Source organism: Trachurus japonicus, chromosome 11 (assembly GCF_045865225.1).
Source record: "Trachurus japonicus isolate A0001 chromosome 11, Traja_1.0".
NCBI classification, from domain to species: Eukaryota; Metazoa; Chordata; class Actinopteri; order Carangiformes; family Carangidae; genus Trachurus; species Trachurus japonicus.
The window spans coordinates 23,803,191-23,821,639 of NC_140917.1; the positions used below are offsets into that span (position 1 = coordinate 23,803,191).

An 18,449-nucleotide genomic window follows, 5' to 3' on the forward strand; every position below is an offset into this window, starting at 1 on the left:
ATGCGCAGGCGCCGTGCAGAGGGGTTTCTTTAAATGATGACTGCGCCCCCCCTCCCCGTCCGCCCACTTCTTCATCACTCCGGCCGGTTGATGAATTGCACTGAATACATATTTGAATTTTTTCTCTGATAAATATTTAAATGAACAACAAATGAAATAGCCGTTAAAACGCCAATAATGAATACTGGCTCGTCGAGCAGGGTCTCTGGGAACTCAGAGGTCCTTGTAGTGTAGTGGGCTATCTCTCCACCTCCCGGCTGTCACCGCTGGGTGGAGGGAATGAGTGGGTGGGTTCATAGGGTATCCCCATCGATACGAGGCTGATCGGTTGCTGGACCTTGCAGGAGTGACAGCTGTTAGTAGCTGTTTTCTAGTGTTGTAGTCAAGACCACTTAACCCGGGAGGACTGTCAAGGGGGGCGAGACCAAACCAATGCGAGACCATTTTCAAGACCATTACTATACTATTCAGTGCCAGCTATCATAGTAATCATGTTGCTTGATATTTACATTATCCCTCAGCTAAAAAGAAAATATGTTTTATAGCTATAAAATAGCCTATTAATTGAAACAAAGTTTGGATTGAACAGAAAATAGCAGCACAGAACCTGCAAAGTCTCCCACTTTGGAAACTGGTGCAACCAAGTTTTTCAGATGGTTACATATACTTTTTTAGAACAATTTTAATTGTTGTTAAGTTATTGAATTACCAAAGTGAGCAAGTGACAGAGAGAGAGAGAGGTTAAAAAAAATTGTCACTGCAGCTGTGGCCTTCTTCAGAAAAAAAAATCCTGAGTCCAGCTTGACCAAGTAAAAAGTCAATTCCGAGACAAGACCAAGACCTTAAAAATGTGGTCTCAAGACTGGTCTCGAGTACTACAACACTAGTATTTTCAGCTTCAACCATAACAAGCTTGTTAGGTAGCCTATTAATAAGGGCAAATGTGTGGATGTTTTTTGTCGGTGGAGAGACAGATTGGGGGCCTCAGGGAGTCTGTCTTGTGGGTAATCCAGGTATGGATGCTCAGCTTCATCCACTGTAAACACCTGAAATCCTTGGAAAATAGAGAATGGAGCAACATTACTGAAAATACAGTTTACATAGAGTCCTCTTTGTGTTGTCAGCTGGCATCTGAGATACTGCTGGGGGCTAAGATAACAACCCCTGGCTATTGAAATGCTGCTTACATACATTCAAACAGCAGAAAACTCACACTGCATTCCACAGAGGGACACAACTTGTTTTTTCCCACCATCTAAAAGTTTCACTTTATTATTTCACATGTAGGCTACGCCGCGGTGGCTGCTGAGATCCAAAAGCTCATTTTCTAGGGGGCAATACACAGCAGGTGGTGTTGATCATCCCAGCCGCTCTGTGCCGCCCTGTGCCGCCCAGCCCTGGTAGCCTATAACAGCCATCTCCCAGCCCATTAAACTCTGTGATGGAGTGGAGGCAGGCTGGGTAAGACATAACCAGCACCTACTGGGATGCATATGCATGTAAAAGGGAGAGTGAGGGGGAGAGCTTCTTGCATAATGCCCGCCCCCAACTCACGTGTAGCATGTGACAGAGTCAAGGAAAACCCCCCAGAGCAAACTATGTGTCAGCTAGGATATGTAGCTCTTTGTGTAACACACTCAGGCGTACACACAGCTGCTCACTCCCACTGTACGCCCGTAGAAATCCATGCTCTTCTATCTCCTGCTGTATGAAACGCAGGGCTTTGATTGACACACCAGTTTGAATAGGTTATTCCTCTCATCTCTCATGTCACAGTGTCGGCTCAAGCCAAACGCTGACACTGACTGTGTGCCAGTGCGTGTGTTTGTGATTTCAAGCCTGGTTTGCCTCATTGTCAGCTTTTATGGGATTACCACATTGGTGACGACCGGACCACACATATACACACGCACTTTCACGCATATATAAACAGAGACACGGCTGGAAAAGTCAACAACACGCTCACAGGCATAACAGTAAGAGGAGATAATATTAAGGGAGCGAGCAGTTGTCTGAGGCTGCATGTTGAATGCTAATGAGGCCGCAGCATTTTCTAGACATTTAACCCACATCAGAGGAAAGCTACGCTTCCGCTGATACATCAGCAGCTATAGTTCACATTTCCACACATGAGCGTGTTGCCTGTGGTGTGGAGGGGGAGTCTCTGTCTGTGGGGTTGTTGAGGACATGGTTCCAGTGAATGGCATCCAGCTACAGACCAGCAGCACCCACAGGTCCACAACTGGAAATGTGGACTTTGATCTAGAGCTGCAGCACCAGTCAACCTGCAGCATCTACAAGCAAGAACAGTTACAACCAGTTTAGACCTGATGTCAACATGAGCCACCTACAGGCAAGGGAAAAACATTCTTTTTTTTTTTTTTGTCACATACACTTTTTCAGTAGCCTCGTAAACCCGCCTCTCCCGGAACTGCATTTCATTTCATTCTGAGGGAGAGTCTGGCCTCATCCCCATTCTAAGCGTTTGGACTGAAACCCTCAGAAGGCCGAGCCAATCAGCGTCGCCGCTGTGATTGACACAGCACGTTGGCCAATCAGGGACCGACTGGTGCAAAGCCCCGTCACTACACCAACTTGCTGATTGGCTGAATGGGGTTGTCTGTCAACGCTACTACTCCCGCCCAGCTCCCGCCCACCGCAGACGCTTAGAGCGGGGATGAGGCCAGACTCTCCCTCAGAATGAAATTAAATGCAGTTCCGGGAGAGGCGGGTTTACGAGGCTACTTTTTCAGATGATACTGAATGAATAAGGTGTTAGATTTACTTTTTTAATATATTTCATGTTTTTTTTCATTAGCAATTTTTTTTATACACCTTTATCCATAAAGTGGGAATATATATATGTATGTATATTTATTTATTTACCTCTTCTTGTGAAATGATTGTGACAATGTAATTTATTCTTGAAGTGTGAATCCTTTATCATAGGATTAAAAAGAGGAATGTGTCTGAAAACAAAATTATTGCAACTTTATGGGCAACCATGTTTTTTTTTTTCATTTCATTTTTTGCATCTCCGGAAACACCTCTGTTGTGCTCTGAGTTTTCTAACACATGTGTTGTCGAATTGATGAAGTTGTTTCCGGAATTTTTGGCTTTGCATTGTGTTTTCTTGTAGTGTAGTAAGTGTAGTAATATGTGCCTAATATTTCAACAATGAATACAGTGTTGATTTATTACCTTTAAAGTGGAAGCAGGCAGCTCTGTTCTGGTGATTCACTCTTTAGGCATTTGCCCATTGTTCTGCATGTTTGAGCATTAGTATAAACAGTATAATGGTCAGTGGCAAAAAAAAAATTAAATGAATGAAAATGAATAAATAATTGTTTTTAAAGCATGCATCAGATTTGTTAAAATGTATATTTTGCATTTGTGTTGGTTTTATGTAATTTAAAATGCCATTTTAACCATTTTGTTTTAAACAAAAGTAAGACTGAATGTCCCTGAAAATGCCAGAAGGTGTAACCATAAAAGAAAGATAATATTAAATATTTTATCTACCTACAGTGAATTTAAGTGTACTTATAAAAAGTATACTTTCTTCTGAAAACATTAAATTGAAAGAGATTGTTTTGCTGTATTTCTATATTTGAATTTGAATGCATTTTAGCAACACTGAGCAGGACATATCCTAAAAACACTGCTTTTTTTCTAAAAAATGTATGAAAGAGTTTATCAAATTTGTTTAGAAACATAGTGTTGCATTGCAAAAGTGAATTACATTTATTCCACATGTGTGTCCAGATTTATTTTCCTGTATAGAGTCAGATTTTTATGAAAAAATACCAGACACCGGTTACACCACTTGACACTGGGTTGCATCACATCATTGACCCATAAGCTAATTTATAAAATCTTTAAAAGCCAGTACTGGGTGCTCTATAGTCACAGCCTGAATTCTCAAAGCCAGTGCAGTTGTGCCTCTTTGTCTAAAGGTGGCGTATGTGTTGAAATTGAAGCAGTTATTCCTGTCTTGCATGTAGAAAGACACACGGCAGACTTCAGTTGGCATGTGTATAGTATTACAGAGCGGCTCTCTTAGTGGAGTACCTGCTGCCTCCATGAATGAATGTGTGAGTGAGCGAGTTACAAACCATTTAATCGAGTTGGTTTGCATATAAAAAGAAAATCCATTGGCGTCAGCCCGAAGATGAATGGTATTAAAGTCAGATGGCAGCCTCAGTAAATACTGGCTGTGTAATATAGTGATGCAATTACACAAAGCGTGGATAAGGAAGATACAGGCAGGAAATAGCCTGGAAGACAGAGAGAGAGAGACGGCGTGGATCTTCAACATGAAGGATGTCACTCTGCTCGGCCTTCAGCGACACACAACCTTGGTTTTGTCATCTGGCTCTGACACAGCGGTCATACTGTTTATTGATGACACCACGTGTAAAAGTGACAACAAAACACATTTATTTTCAATACAACACATTTTTTAAAATCTGAAGTGACATGACCTTGGCTGTGAGTGGTGTTGGAGAAGTCGTGTCAGAGGACCAGTGAGTTATAGGAACAAACAGCAGCCGGCACCTCACGGAACTGAGTCACTGTTATTTACTTGTTTATGTAGGTTGTGACAGATTCTACAGAGGAGAACTTGTTTCCAGTTTTGTAAATTCTTATAAGTAACTTCCAAATGAGCCATGATTTAAGTTCTTAACTCACATCAACAAGATTGTTTGGCTCGGCATGAAGCAGGAGTTGAGCAAAGAGGCGTTAATATTAATATCAATATCAATGTTCTAATCTTTTCTTCTTCATCTAATCAGCATCACTTACGCAGGCAACATGCTCCTGGTTTCACCCACCTCTTCCTTAATTCATCTTCTTTATTCTCTGTCTAAGAAATGCTGACAGGAGTGATGTGTTAAGGCAACACTCTCCTCTTCTCATTTCAGGCATGGGTGAGTTATTGAGGGCCCAGACTTGATCTTCATTTGATTTCCCCTGCAGCCCAGTAAAGGGGGGACGTGCCCACCACTGTCTCTCCGTCTTTATAGGACAGAGATGCAGTTACCTTTCGTTCCAGAGTGGCCTCTCTGTCAAGAGGTTCGGATGATGAGGTAGGTAGAAAAGTCTTTCTGAAGACACCCGCAGCAAAATGAGGCAGGGGAAAGTGTTGGAGTTAATCCAAGGTCCCTTTTCCATCTGTTTTAATTCGAGTGGATGTTAAAAAAGATAGATCTGCAACAGATGACTCTCGAGGACGAATGGAAAAATTTAAATGTCTGCTTTGCATTTCCTAGTTTATATTCCATCTGAGGGAATATGCAGATCAGCAGAGAAGTCTTAAAACTGTTTACTGCTGGTGCACAGTGTTATAAATCCACCATATTGCTGTTGAGATTTGCTCCAATCACTGTCTTGTTTCCTCTAGAGGAGCACTAAACGTTGTTTCTCTTCTGCAAGCACAACACTGCTTGCCGAAGTTTCTTGGTGTTTTATGAACATTATTACCAACGTAATGGCAACAGTGAAAATCTTTCTTTTTTTTCAAGACGATGGCTTTTAACTGTTGCTTGCTTGCAGCTCAGATGAGATCATTTGCAAGCATGCATCCTGTGCTTCAGGCTGTTCTCAGTGGGGGAAAAAAGTATCTTGGAGGTTTGTTCACACTTCAGAGCGTTCCTAAAAGAGGAAAAATTATGGGAATGTTCTTCTCAGCTGTTGTAAGCAAATGCAGCCCATCAGCTGTGTTTTCTAGAATATGAATGGAATCAAGGCCTTCCTGCTTTTCGGGTAGTTTTCAAACTTAGTGTGGTACCATCTGCAGAGAGAGGAAGAGGGAAGAGACATTTTTCTTCTGTCAACACAAGAGCGCAATACACTCCGTGCAAACCTGCTTACGTTGTGCGTGTGCGTGTTATTCTTCTTACTTGTGGTGGGCCACAGCCCTGCTGGTGAGGACCACTGCGGTGAAGATGGCAAAGGCTGAGCTGTGAATCGAGTGGCCGGCCACAGCAAATCCTGCCCACTCTATTATCTCTCCCAAGAAGTTGGCTCCAGACACAAATTCAAACATTCCACCTGTGGGTGGAAGACGCAGGAATTAGGACAGGTATGCTCCACCTTTTGTATGTTCACTGAAGCAAAAACAACATTTTTTTTCTTGCTCTGGAAAAAATGAAAATTTGATGGATTTCCAGCTCCTGCATTTCAACATGTAAAAGAGCGACTACTGACATTTCCACTGTCTCTTAGTGTAAGTTTGAGGCTACACGCTGCTAAAAAATTCAAAGGGCATCCACACAAACTCACTCCACACTGACCATTATGGCTGAGCACTCACTATTTGACTAGAGGCCGTGTGCTCGGTAGTGCTGCTACCCTCTATAGGAAAATGGCAGATTCTTGGCTGAGGGGATCAGACGTGCCTGGAAGTTCATTTGGAGCAACACAGCTCACAGCTTCCTCCTGCGTCGCCTTCTCCACTTTATTTTCCTTAAGAATCTGGGATGGATTGTTTCAATAGGGGTCACCGCAAGTTCAAACCGAAGGTGCTATTGTTGTGACTATGTTCTCAGTCGCGGGAGCCGCTCTCTTTGTGAACCTGTTATGATTTCTGATTCATTTAGCGAGTCAGAATCCAACCTATGGTTTATATTAGCCCCTTATGTGACCTAAAAAAGCAGCAGTGAGGATTGACTTCTTTACTTTTCCATACCATCCTCACGGCTATTTCTCAAAAAGTATTTGGAGACAGACCAGAATCTTATTTACCCAGCCCCCCCTGCTCACTTGTCACATCTCAAAGAATGTGCATCCATTTCCACACAGTAAAGGTCATACACTCTAAAAAAAATGCCAAAGGCCAAAATATTATGCTCAGTGTGTTTTTTGTCATGTTGGAACAATGAGAGCAAAGAAGCTGTTGACTCTTTAAAGGGATAGTTCAACATTTTAGCAAATTGGTCCATTGCCATAAGGTTTGTTACCTTTAATTGTCGGTGCAAGCTATTTTTAGAATGGCGGAGCAGAACCGCAAACTGTTCAGAGCTACACTATGCAGGCTAATGGGATTTTTTGGTTTCCCTCATCAAACTCATCAAATACACAATCCAACAACTCCACAACGCTCTGGTGGACAAGTTGTGACCTGCACATTCACCACGCTATGAGATAATAACAGAACGTTACCAGACAGAGATGTTTTAGAGGTAAATGCAGAGACTGCTTGCTGAAGAACTGCCCCCGACGGGAATGTGCATCAGCGGTTTTGTATGAATTTACCTTGAAAACAACTCTGTCTCGTAACGTTCTGTTATTATCTCATATTGTGGTAAGTGTGCAGGTCAAAACTTGTCCACCAGAGCATTTTGGAGTTGTTGGATTGAATCCCTTAATCTTTCCACTTGTGATTTTAATTATCAACAACTGAAAAAAAGAAAAGAGAAATAGCTTGAATCAGTCAATAAATAAAACAACCAGTGCAGTCAGCTGCAGTCAGTGTTAATTAGTTTGGGCCAAGATATTAACACAGCAATGAGCCTTATAACTCCTTATTTAAAAGAACAGTTTGACATTTTATTAGGGGTGTAACGGTATGTATTCGTCCCGTGCCGTCACGGTACGGGGGTCACGGTTCGGTGCACACAGTCACACGACGAATACGTCTGAATGAATATATATTAAAAAAAAGTCAGTCCTCACTCCAACCCAGGTGGCGGTAATGAGCCTCGAAGCTGCCTGCAACCGTCATAACAGAGGAAGAAGAGAAGTGATGAGAGAGTGAAGTTAGAGGAGGAGAGCTGCCTGCTTCATTTATGTCACCGTGGCTTCTCAATGAAACACAACAGCGACGGCGGTGGAGAGGCTGAGCAAGATGGCAGCCAGCGCACATGCTTCGCTGTGAACTCCTCCAAATTTGGGCACCATTTGCTCCATAAACTAAGGTGAACTTAACGGAACATCACTTTCAAGAACTGGTATGTGATGAAAAAGACAATTTAAGAGCTTAAGTCTAACTTGTTACCGATTTTGGGAAGATACACGGACTTTTTCTTCTCCCTCTTTTTTGAGCTAACGCAAACAGGCTAACTAGCCAAACGCTAAGACAACAACATGACAAAACGAGTGAAAGAAAAAAACGGGAATATTTTGATGGACTTGAATGATGATTCTCCACTCAGCTTATGCTCTCCTTTACCTGATACTCCTCTCTCAAGCCCTAACTCCAAGAAAACTTGCACAAGAGATGACGATGAGGTATCCAATGCAGACATACTAAAAGCTGTCCAACACTTAACGAGCAGGTTCACATCTCTCGAACAAAAGATAAGCCGAAACACAGAAGAAATTGCAGCTATCAAAGAAAACATCGACGGTATCGAACACATGGCGAAGACAAACAATGACAAGATGCAAGTGATGAGTCGCCAGCTCAATGAACAGGATGAAAAAATTGAAGAAGCAGAGCGTTACAGCCGACGCTGGAATCTGAAGCTTTTCAACCTGCCGGAATCCACCAATGAGTCCACGGAAGATCTAAGAAAACAGATCTTTCAGATTTTTGGTCAAATGGCTCCAGAAGAAAAAAACAAGCTTGGCTTTCTCGTCGACACGATTCACCGAGTTGGACGCCCCAGAGATGACAGGAGCCCTCGTCCGGTGATAATCCAATTCACCATGCGCACCTTCAGGCAGAAAATATGGAAAACTTCGATGACCGCCGCCGTGATGAGGGAGAAAAGGCTTCGACTTGCAGAGGATCTGACATACGGGGAAAGACAATGCCGCATGGCGTGGTCCAGATGTGATCATCGAAGGAAAGAGAATCACCGCTGCTTTAGTGAAAGATACCCTTTAAGACACACATAGGTTTGTCCCTATCTCTCCAGCTTCAGAGAGCTGATTGTTCTTCCATGAAGGGAAAAAAAAAGTTAATAGAAAAGATTGTTATAAACCACTTGTTAGACTGCTAGACTACTTTGTTACTTAATACATTCCAGTTATGGTTACCTATATTGATTATTACGGTGCCTAAACTTAAAAAAAAACAAACTCGTTCGCACTTCGAGGCATTTGCACAAACAAGCCTATTTTTTAAGGCTTACATTTTCTCATTTGTTTCTGTTCTCCAGACATTGTGCTCTTATATTTTTATATTTTATTTTTTTCATTGAAAATGAATGATTTCAAGTTTAACTCATTGAAGATGGTCTCGCTTAATGTTAGGGGATTAAGAAACAATATAAAAAGAAAAGCAATGTTCCTCTTTCTTCGAAAAACAAATGCAAATATTATCCTCTTACAAGAAACACACTCCTGCGACTCAGACAATTAGTTTTGGAAAAGTCAATGGGGAGATCAAGCCTACTTTTGTCATGCTACACATAATTCTGCAGGTGTTGCATTACTATTTAATAAATTTACAGGTGATATCTTAGAAACCCACAACTCTGATAGTGGTAGATGGTGTATTATGTTATGCAAACTGGACAATATTTTTTTCATAATATGTAATGTGGCCACAATGGAACAACACAAGCCCGAACTATGTTTACAGAAGTCTTGTCCAAAATAAGGGATTTGCAAAGTAAAAATAAAGAGGCACTCCTGATTATAGGGGGAGACTTTAATGATGCTCCTAATGATATAATAGACAGAATTCCAGGGAGAGTTTCTCAAAGTTCACATTTCAAAGCCACACAATTTATGAGCCAAGAATTATCAGTAATAGATGCATGGCGTTTTTATAGTCCAGATTGTAAAGAGTTTACCTGGTCTAATACAAGAGGAACATTACAATCCAGGATTGATTTATGGTTAACCTCCTCTTCAAGTTTACAATATATTTCAGAAATTAATCACTCATACGCCCCTTTATCTGACCATAAACTTATCTCAGTACATTTTACGGGTTCTAAAGAAAGTAACAAAAAATTGAGGGGATATTGGAAGCTAAACAATAACCTACTTAAAAATAAAACTTTTCAAAACTCTGTTAAACTAATAGCTTTAGATATCTTTCCTAAAAATGATATGAACAACATCCAGAAATGGGAATACTTTAAATTTAAAATTAGAGAAATGGCCATCCTTTGCAGCAAAAATATCAAAAAAGATAAAGACAAAAAATAAATGGAAATTATGGATGAATTAAAAACTTTTCTAAATAAGGAAAATCTATCAGAAGAGGAACACATTAGATTATTGCAACTCCAAAATGAAATCGATAATTTATATACTGAAGCTGCTAAAGGCGCATTCATTCGCTCTAGGGCAAAATGGTTAGAACATGGTGAAAGGAACTCGAGTTATTTTTTCGCTCTTGAAAAACGTAATCAAAAAAGATCTAATATTTCGGCGCTGAGAATAAACAATAATCTAAATACTAATCCCAAAGAAATAGCAGAACATATTTGTGCTTTCTATGAAAAACTGTATAAGTCTAAATATGATCCTGAACATTGCGAAAAATTCTTAGACAGTATTAAGGATTCTATCCCATTGATCTCAGAAGAATTTAAACAACATTGTGAAAATCCTATCTCAAATCTGGAACTCATTGAAGCTTTGAAACACATGAAAACCGGGAAATCTCCGGGAATCGACGGTTTATCTGCTGAATTTTATCATTTTTTTTGGGACATTATTGAAACTCCGCTTTTGAATATGTATAAAGATTGTATCACAAACAATGAAATGACATCAACAATGAAACAAGGTTTAATCAGCCTAATCCCAAAACCAAATAAAGACCCTTTATGTATAGATAATTGGCGACCCATCACACTTCTGAATGTGGATTATAAATTATTTGTATTTGTCTATTCCAGACGCTTAAAATCTAATATTGGAGACATAATAAATGAATGCCAAACAGGTTTTATGTCTAAGCGACACATTAGTAATAACATTAGATTAATTTTAGATTTACTTGACTACTCAGAACATGTATCACAAGCAGTTATTGTATTTCTTGATTTCTACAAAGCTTTCGACACTTTGGAACACCCCTTTATTTTTAATACATTGAAGTTAATGGGATTTGGAGAAAACTTTGTCTCAGTAGTTAAAATGTTATACAAAGATATCAACAGTAATTTAATGATCTACCCTAATACCTCCAAAAGATTTCCGATCAACCGTTCTGTCCGTCAAGGATGCCCAATTTCCCCTTTTTTATTTCTAATTGCAGTAGAGCTCCTCTCCCTTAAAATTTTAAATAACGACAGTATAAAAGGCTTAACTATATTTCAAAAGGAACTTAAAATTACGCAACTAGCTGATGATACAGCTCTACTTTTAAAGGACAAACATCAAGTTGAGCCAGCTTTACAATTAATTAATGATTTCTCTAAAGCTTCGGGTTTACATCTCAATATTAACAAATGTGAAATCTTGTGTCTCTTTGATACAGACTGTGCAAACATATGCAACATTCAAGTTAAAAAAACAGTGAAATACTTAGGCATAGATATCACTAAAGATATGTCCTCTAGACAACAACTTAATTTCCTCCCCAGAATTAAAAAAACACAAAATATATTGAATATGTGGCTTCAACGTGACCTATCCATATTTGGCAGAATTCTCTTATCCAAGGCGGAAGGTATTTCAAGATTGATATATCCTGCTCTGTCTTTATTTGTCGAGGATTCATCATCCAAAGAAATTAATAAAATACTTAGTAATTTTACCTGGAAAAATAAGAAACACTATCTAAAAAACGAAATTCTCTCGGCATCCAGGAAACAAGGAGGCTTTGAATTACTAAATTTCTATGATTTAAATAACACTTTCAAAATAAAATGGATTAAGGAATGTCTCAAAACCCCAAACTCAATTTGGTTTTTTATTCCAAATAATATTTTTAAGAAATTAGGTGGTCTACATTTTTTACTGACCTGTAACTTCAGTGTCTCAAAATTGCCTTTAAAATTATCAAAGTTCTACCAACAGGCACTCTTAGCGTGGAAATTGTGCTATTCCCACAACTTTTCCCCTCACAAAGCCATAATATGGAATAATGAAGATATTACTGTCAGGAAAAAGTCCATATTTAAACAGAAGTGGATTGATAAGAACATTATTTTTATATGTGACCTTTTTGATTGTCATGGTGTAATGCTTAGTTATGAACGTTTTCTTCGTCTTAAATCCTTTCCTGTTACAAGTAAAGATTTTAATTACGTAACTAAAGCAATCCCTAATGGTCTTTCTCTCCTTATGAGAAGCCATTGTCAATATCAAGAAACAATAAGAATAAAACCCCTTCTGATGTTAAATGGACTTGATGTAATGCATTCAAAATGCAACAACAAACATATACGTAATATTTTTTATGAAAAGAGGAAAATTACTCCACGAGGGAAATCATTTTGGGATAACATCTTTATGGACACTGACTGGAAGAAGGCCTGGACTTTGCCTTATAAGTTTTGTATTTCCAATAAAATAAAAGAGGTTCACATCAAAATTTTACACACTATATATCCAACAAATTTATATTTCTCTAAATTTTTAGATATTGAAAACAAATGCAGTTTTTGCAATACAGAACCAGAATCCTTAACTCATTTATTCTTCCACTGTGCTCAATCCATCAATTTCTGGACTCAACTTGAACAATATATAGTGTGCAAAATCAAGATAAACATTATAATTGACTGTAAAAGTGTGATTATGTTTTTTGCCCATAAAGAAAATGACATCACCTTTATTACAAACCTATTCATTTTGTATGGCAAATTTCACATACATAAATGCAAATACTCCAAAACTTCACCCAACTTTAGAGGTTTCTTGCATGAGTTCAAAGAATACATGAAATCCCTTACACTAATTGACACTAAACAAAGCATCACATCCATAGATATTTACGAGAGATTTTTCAAAGAAGAATAAAGCTTTTACATTCTGTCCCCTTTTCTTTCCTTTTTCTATTTTTTTTATTTATTTATTTATTTTTCATCTGTCATATTATTTGTTCATTTATTTATTATCCTTCCTTCGATTGAATGTTTACTAACATTGCTAATAATTACCTTATTTTATTGTGATTTATTTATTATTTATGATTAATGATAGATATTGGAGCACCTGTCTGATGTTCTATTGTATAACTGTACGTACAACCCTGTTTTTTGTACATCTGTTTATATGTACAGCTGTTTTCAATAAAGCTCATTGAAAAAAAAAAAAAAAAAACGGTGACGGCGGTGGCGACGGCTCGTGACCATAGAAAGCAGCTCGCGTAGAAACGCATCAAACTCGTTAGCGCATGTTCACCCCCCCCCCCCCCTCCCCCTCCCGCGCGCCCCCTCCACATGTCAATCACTGATGCAAGGAAAAGGACAATTGTGTGTAACAACTTATCCCGCTGCTTTTAAGCCTCTTGACATGAACACAGACAGGACCAGAGACCATCACCAAAGCAACTGGCATCTAGTCTAAATTAATTGTGTAAACCAACATTGATGTTAGTTTCTTGTTTGTTTGTTTAAATAATAGTTGTCAGTTGTCAAGTTTTTTTCCTCTAGAATTAATGAATGACATGATAACACTCCTAATGCACTTTTTTAATTTTATATTCTATTTTTTTTTTTTTTACTTTTATAACACAAGACAGATTTTAGTTTCAAATCCAATAGTGTCTGTTGTACCGAAACCGTACCGAACCGTGACCCCTGAACCGAGGTACGTACCGAACCGTGACTTTTGTGTACCGTTACACCCCTACATTTTATATGTTAATATCTCATATCCGTGCGTTAAATATAAAACTACATCAGACAGTTAGCTTAGCATAAAGACTAGAAACAAGGAAACTAGTCTTCCTTAAAAGTAACAGATTCCATCTCCCATCACCTCTGAACCTCTAATCTGTACAAAAATAAACAACAACCTGGTGCCAACTGAGCCTGGCAGCTTCACAGTTACTGATGACAAGTCTGCATGAAGTCACCGCTCACAGCCAAGACACACTGCAGCCCAGAAAACGGTAAATTGCCATTTTTTGTGGGGATCCTGCTCCCTTTGCTTTTGAGCTTTATGAATATAGCTTTGAATATTGATTTTATTATCTAACGTTTAACAAGAGGCTGAAGACACATGTGAAGTCTTTCTCTGTGCTGTCACTAGTTTTTGAAAAAGTTGCACCGTAGACGGATTCAGTGTAATTAAATTTAAAACAACAACTAAGTTTTGGCATCAGCACTTTTTACAGTTCAAAGGCTGAATGCTTTATTTAGCATGAGTCATGAATCAGTCTGGCCACTGCATGTATATGTACGTGAGATGTATAATGTACAGTGTACAGTGTGGACTTGGCTTGCTGTCTGACATGATTATTATCAACACTGTGTGGTTACAAAACGTCTATGTCTGTGTCAGCTGAAGCAAAACTACACACACCAACACTACACATAGTATGAGTGAGTCACACACACAAGCTGAGTTTGGACTATATTAGAGTCAAAGGAGCCCTTTTTGTACACTAATGTAAGGGCTCGCAGAAGGCAAGGCAGAGAGGAAAAGATAACTAGTGACAACCTGTGATTCTGCTTACACTGTGATCCTGTATAATCATGTGACCACACTGGAAAATTAGCATCCAGCACTGCGCACAGAGACCGCGGTGCCCTGTGCCATGTTGTGATTACTGCTTTCTTGACTTTCTTGTCACCCCACTGCAGTGACGGAAAAAGTATTCAAACTGTAGACCTCGGTAAAAAATAACAACATGTTGTAAAATGTGCCTTTAACAGTAAATGTCATGCAGTCAGATATAAAAATACTCACTCTGAATAACACTGTGTTCAGAGGGGTAAATGTAGAGTATATAGGCTAATGTATGTAAGATCCAGCCAGCACCGGTAACTAATCAGTACATGTACATGTTAAAGAGCAAATATGTAGTATGTATGTATGTAAAGTGGCGGTTTTAAGTTAAATAGGATGTACTCTGCTTGTTCTGTGAGAAAACTCAACCGTCCCAGTGTTTTCATGACTGAAGAGCTTACCTGTGGGAATCTTGTAACCAGTCTCTCCGGGCTTTCTCAGGTTCCTCAGGATGTGGTCAGAGTGCATATTCACCAGCCAGCCCACCAACCACAGCACAGACCCTGGAGACGGACCAAGCAAAAGCTGCTTTAGCACAAGATTTTACAGACCGACAGACAGCCAAGATGTATTTTCAAAAGCTACAGCATCTAACCACAGTGTTCAGTCCGAAATCATGTGACGTTTCTCCGCTGTGCCCTGCAGTGCTTGAGACCTGTTGTTTCAGTCAAATTCTCGTTGATCTAGTCATATGTAAGAGTTTACGGCTTATTAAACTGGACTGCTGCCAATCAAATCTGGGTAGGAGAGGGTGAAGGGAGAGGGGAGGGGTGGGTGGGTAGGAGAGGGTGAGGGGGCAGCAACTGCAGGAGAAGGAGGAGAGCAGGCATCACTCTGCAGAGTAAGACTCCTACTTGTTGTTGTATTTTAGTTTTTTTTTTTTTTGTACAATGAAAAAACATGTGAAATGAAAATTTCAGATGTCTTACATGTTTTTGAAGCCAAAATTAAAACGGATAAATCACTGTTTTTCTTGAGCGACTCTCTTTCACAAAAATGCATTTTTCTCAGCTTTCTAGAAAAAAAAGTGGTCTTTTTGGTGCAACCAGGCTCTATTCAACTCAAGATAAATCAAGAATGGAACAAGGTACAAACAAATGTTTTTTCTCTAGTTAATAGAGAGTCTCCTCTTTCCTTTGAGCTGTTTGGTGTTTTCAGAGTCATAGTACAAAATATTTTCTGGGTCTTGAAATATTACTCAAAATGCCCCGAAACGCTGGCACATGGCACTGACCATTTTATAAAAGGGCTGGCACTCAATGAATTAAGAAACACTTAAAAGTTGTGAAACTGGTTTTCAGGGCCTTTAAATGTCCTATTCCAGACCAGATCATGGTTTTGTTAACACAAATGAATGATTCTGCTCTGTTAAGTCACCAGTGTTCACTGAACACGTATGTATATTTTTGTGTGGGAAATACATTGTACATTGTCAAGGATGGTTATTAACATTAGGGCTGCAACTATTATCGATTAATCTGTCGATCAGTTTATTGCCATGAAGGAACAAAGAATCCAGAAATATTCACATTTAAGAAGCTGGAATGAGAGAATTTGGACTTTTATTCTAAAAAAAAAACCCTACTCAAACTGATTATTCGATTATCAAAATAGTTGATGATTAATTTAATAATCGATTATTGTTCGATTAATCGATTAATATTTTTTTCGGACAACTTTTCACCTTGTGTATACACTGCTGTCGACGCAAGGACTGATGGGGACCGTCAGGGGAGCTGAGGAGCAGCAACAATGGAAAAACACATATCCTAAATTGACAGTTTCCCTCGACTGCTTGAACAACAAGAGGAGCCCCAAAATACTGCAGAACACTTTGGAGAGTTTGGAAAGTGTGAGAAGCACCTGCAGGGCAAACATAAAAAGAGGCAAATAAGAAGGGAGATAAAAAAAAGTTTCAATAGCTAGAGTTTTAAACTCTTGGCTTTTATTTAAGAGAAAGCGAAGGGTATGGGGAGATAAGAGGGGATGAGCTGGGAGAGACAGTAAGAGGAATCCTGACTGTGCATCTTACTCAGTCTCTCCTGCAGGCTGCCATTAAAACCATTACACCATACATTAAAACACAGCACTTTCGTAAGTTCTTGCTTATTAACTTAGTAGTTTATTGACCAATTACTTGTGAAACCTTTATCTGATTAATTTTCAACCACTGCAGCTTATGTGTTCTGGTACATTTATTACATATGATATTGTCAACATCACTCAAATGAAATAATACATAATTTAAATGACTTTTTTTACTACTTGAGAGATTATTTGTCAGTTTGCTGCTACTACTTACAAATAATATTGTGTGTAAACTAGATGTACATTACTCTGAAAAATATTATCATTCCTGTCACAGCTGTCAAGCTTTTGTGCAAGTGTAATTTGCAATTCTCATCTTATTTTTCTGTTTGAGATAGTGGAGTAGCAGACACAGAACACCTACCGGCAATGAAGCATGGATGCGTAACCCAATATGCAGGGTACTCAGCATAATGGCTCAAGTACCTGATCTGCATGTAGCCATTGTACAGGCAGAAAACAAAGGCCAGGATGAATGAGGCAAATGGTGTTGATTTACCCCCGCGGATTAAAAATGGGTAAATAAGGGATCTGCAGCAGAATAAAAGAAAAAGAAAAAAGAAAAGTCATTTGCATATATCTTATCATTTCAAATACATGCTTTGACATACTGACATGTTTCAGATAGCTATTGGTTATGCAATGCACCTAAAAGACACATTCACATCTTCGTCATCTTATTGAATGGGTGAGGCTGAGAAGACCTTCACTGTGCATCCAGGAAACAGCAGCAGCTGCACATCAGTGTCACTGTGACACCTTCTTTTTACTGTCTATGTGTGACACCAGTGACACTGTCACCCATAGCATGTTGAACATTAACTGAACATTAACACATATCACATGTAGTACATTTACAAGTTGTAAAGTTGGGTCTGACTGATGATGTCACCTACCTCTGGACATAGTGGCAGAGATACATGGCAATGAGCAGCTGGTTGGGCAACAGTGATGTTTTCGCACAGGAGCTCCAAACTACCAGACCCACGGGCACGAAGAAGGCAGGCATCTCCTGGACGAACCAGGCCAACTTAGCATTGACGGGAAATCCATATTTGCTGCTGGCATATCGTCCATAGGGGACGTTTTCAAAGAGCAGTGTAACCAAAGTGCAGGCTGCCATGACAACCATAAAGTAAGCCATACAGTCCAACACGTGCAGCTCCTCCTCCTCCGAGGAAAAGAGTGTGGAAAGGAGAGCGTCCATCCCGTTGACACGTCCGAACCGGACCGAACAAGAAACAGAAACAGTGTGAATGTAGCTAATGAAACAGCAACAACAGGACAATGTGTTATATGACTAGTTGGTTATCACGGCAATGGGCGGGGTCCAGTGCCTCCACGCGACCGACCTTCACCATCCATAGCTGGTCAAACCAATCACCGTCCATGAACACATATGGGATCGGATGTCATGAGCCAATCAAAACGCTCCGTTTTAAATAGGAAGGCAGAACCGGCAGAACCAGAACGCGGTGTGGCTTTGACGTCATCGATGTTCATATGTGTACATTATGTGTATGTATGATAATTCTGTAGTTGTCCTGAATATTTGGTGAGAAATAAATGTATTTATTATTATTATTATTATTATTATTAAAATGCACCTCATATGAGTTACATTACTTTCAGTTTACTTCAAATAGAGTTAAAAGTGATTTAAAGGAAAAAAGAAATAACACTTTCTGAATTTTGTTGTACAATAATTATATTGAACCAAAGCGGCTAAAATTAGAAACATTTTTGATAGTGATAATACTGATAATGTT

The 18,449-nt window shown here is 39.2% G+C and overlaps 1 protein-coding gene across 1 annotated transcript; it reads right to left on the bottom strand.

Annotated features, from left to right (window-relative positions):
* Window positions 1-5,723: 5,723 nt before the first annotated feature.
* Window positions 5,724-17,999, bottom strand: srd5a1 (steroid-5-alpha-reductase, alpha polypeptide 1 (3-oxo-5 alpha-steroid delta 4-dehydrogenase alpha 1)). The gene is made up of 5 exons (XM_085791959.1): window positions 17,577-17,999; window positions 17,045-17,211; window positions 14,994-15,095; window positions 5,904-6,054; window positions 5,724-5,794 (listed from the first exon to the last, which is right to left on the bottom strand). The coding sequence occupies exons 1-5, from the start codon at window positions 17,885-17,887 to the stop codon at window positions 5,728-5,730; spliced, it is 798 nt and encodes a 265-aa protein (XP_085648085.1). The 5' UTR covers window positions 17,888-17,999; the 3' UTR covers window positions 5,724-5,727.
* Between the last annotated feature and the right edge of the window lie 450 nt (window positions 18,000-18,449).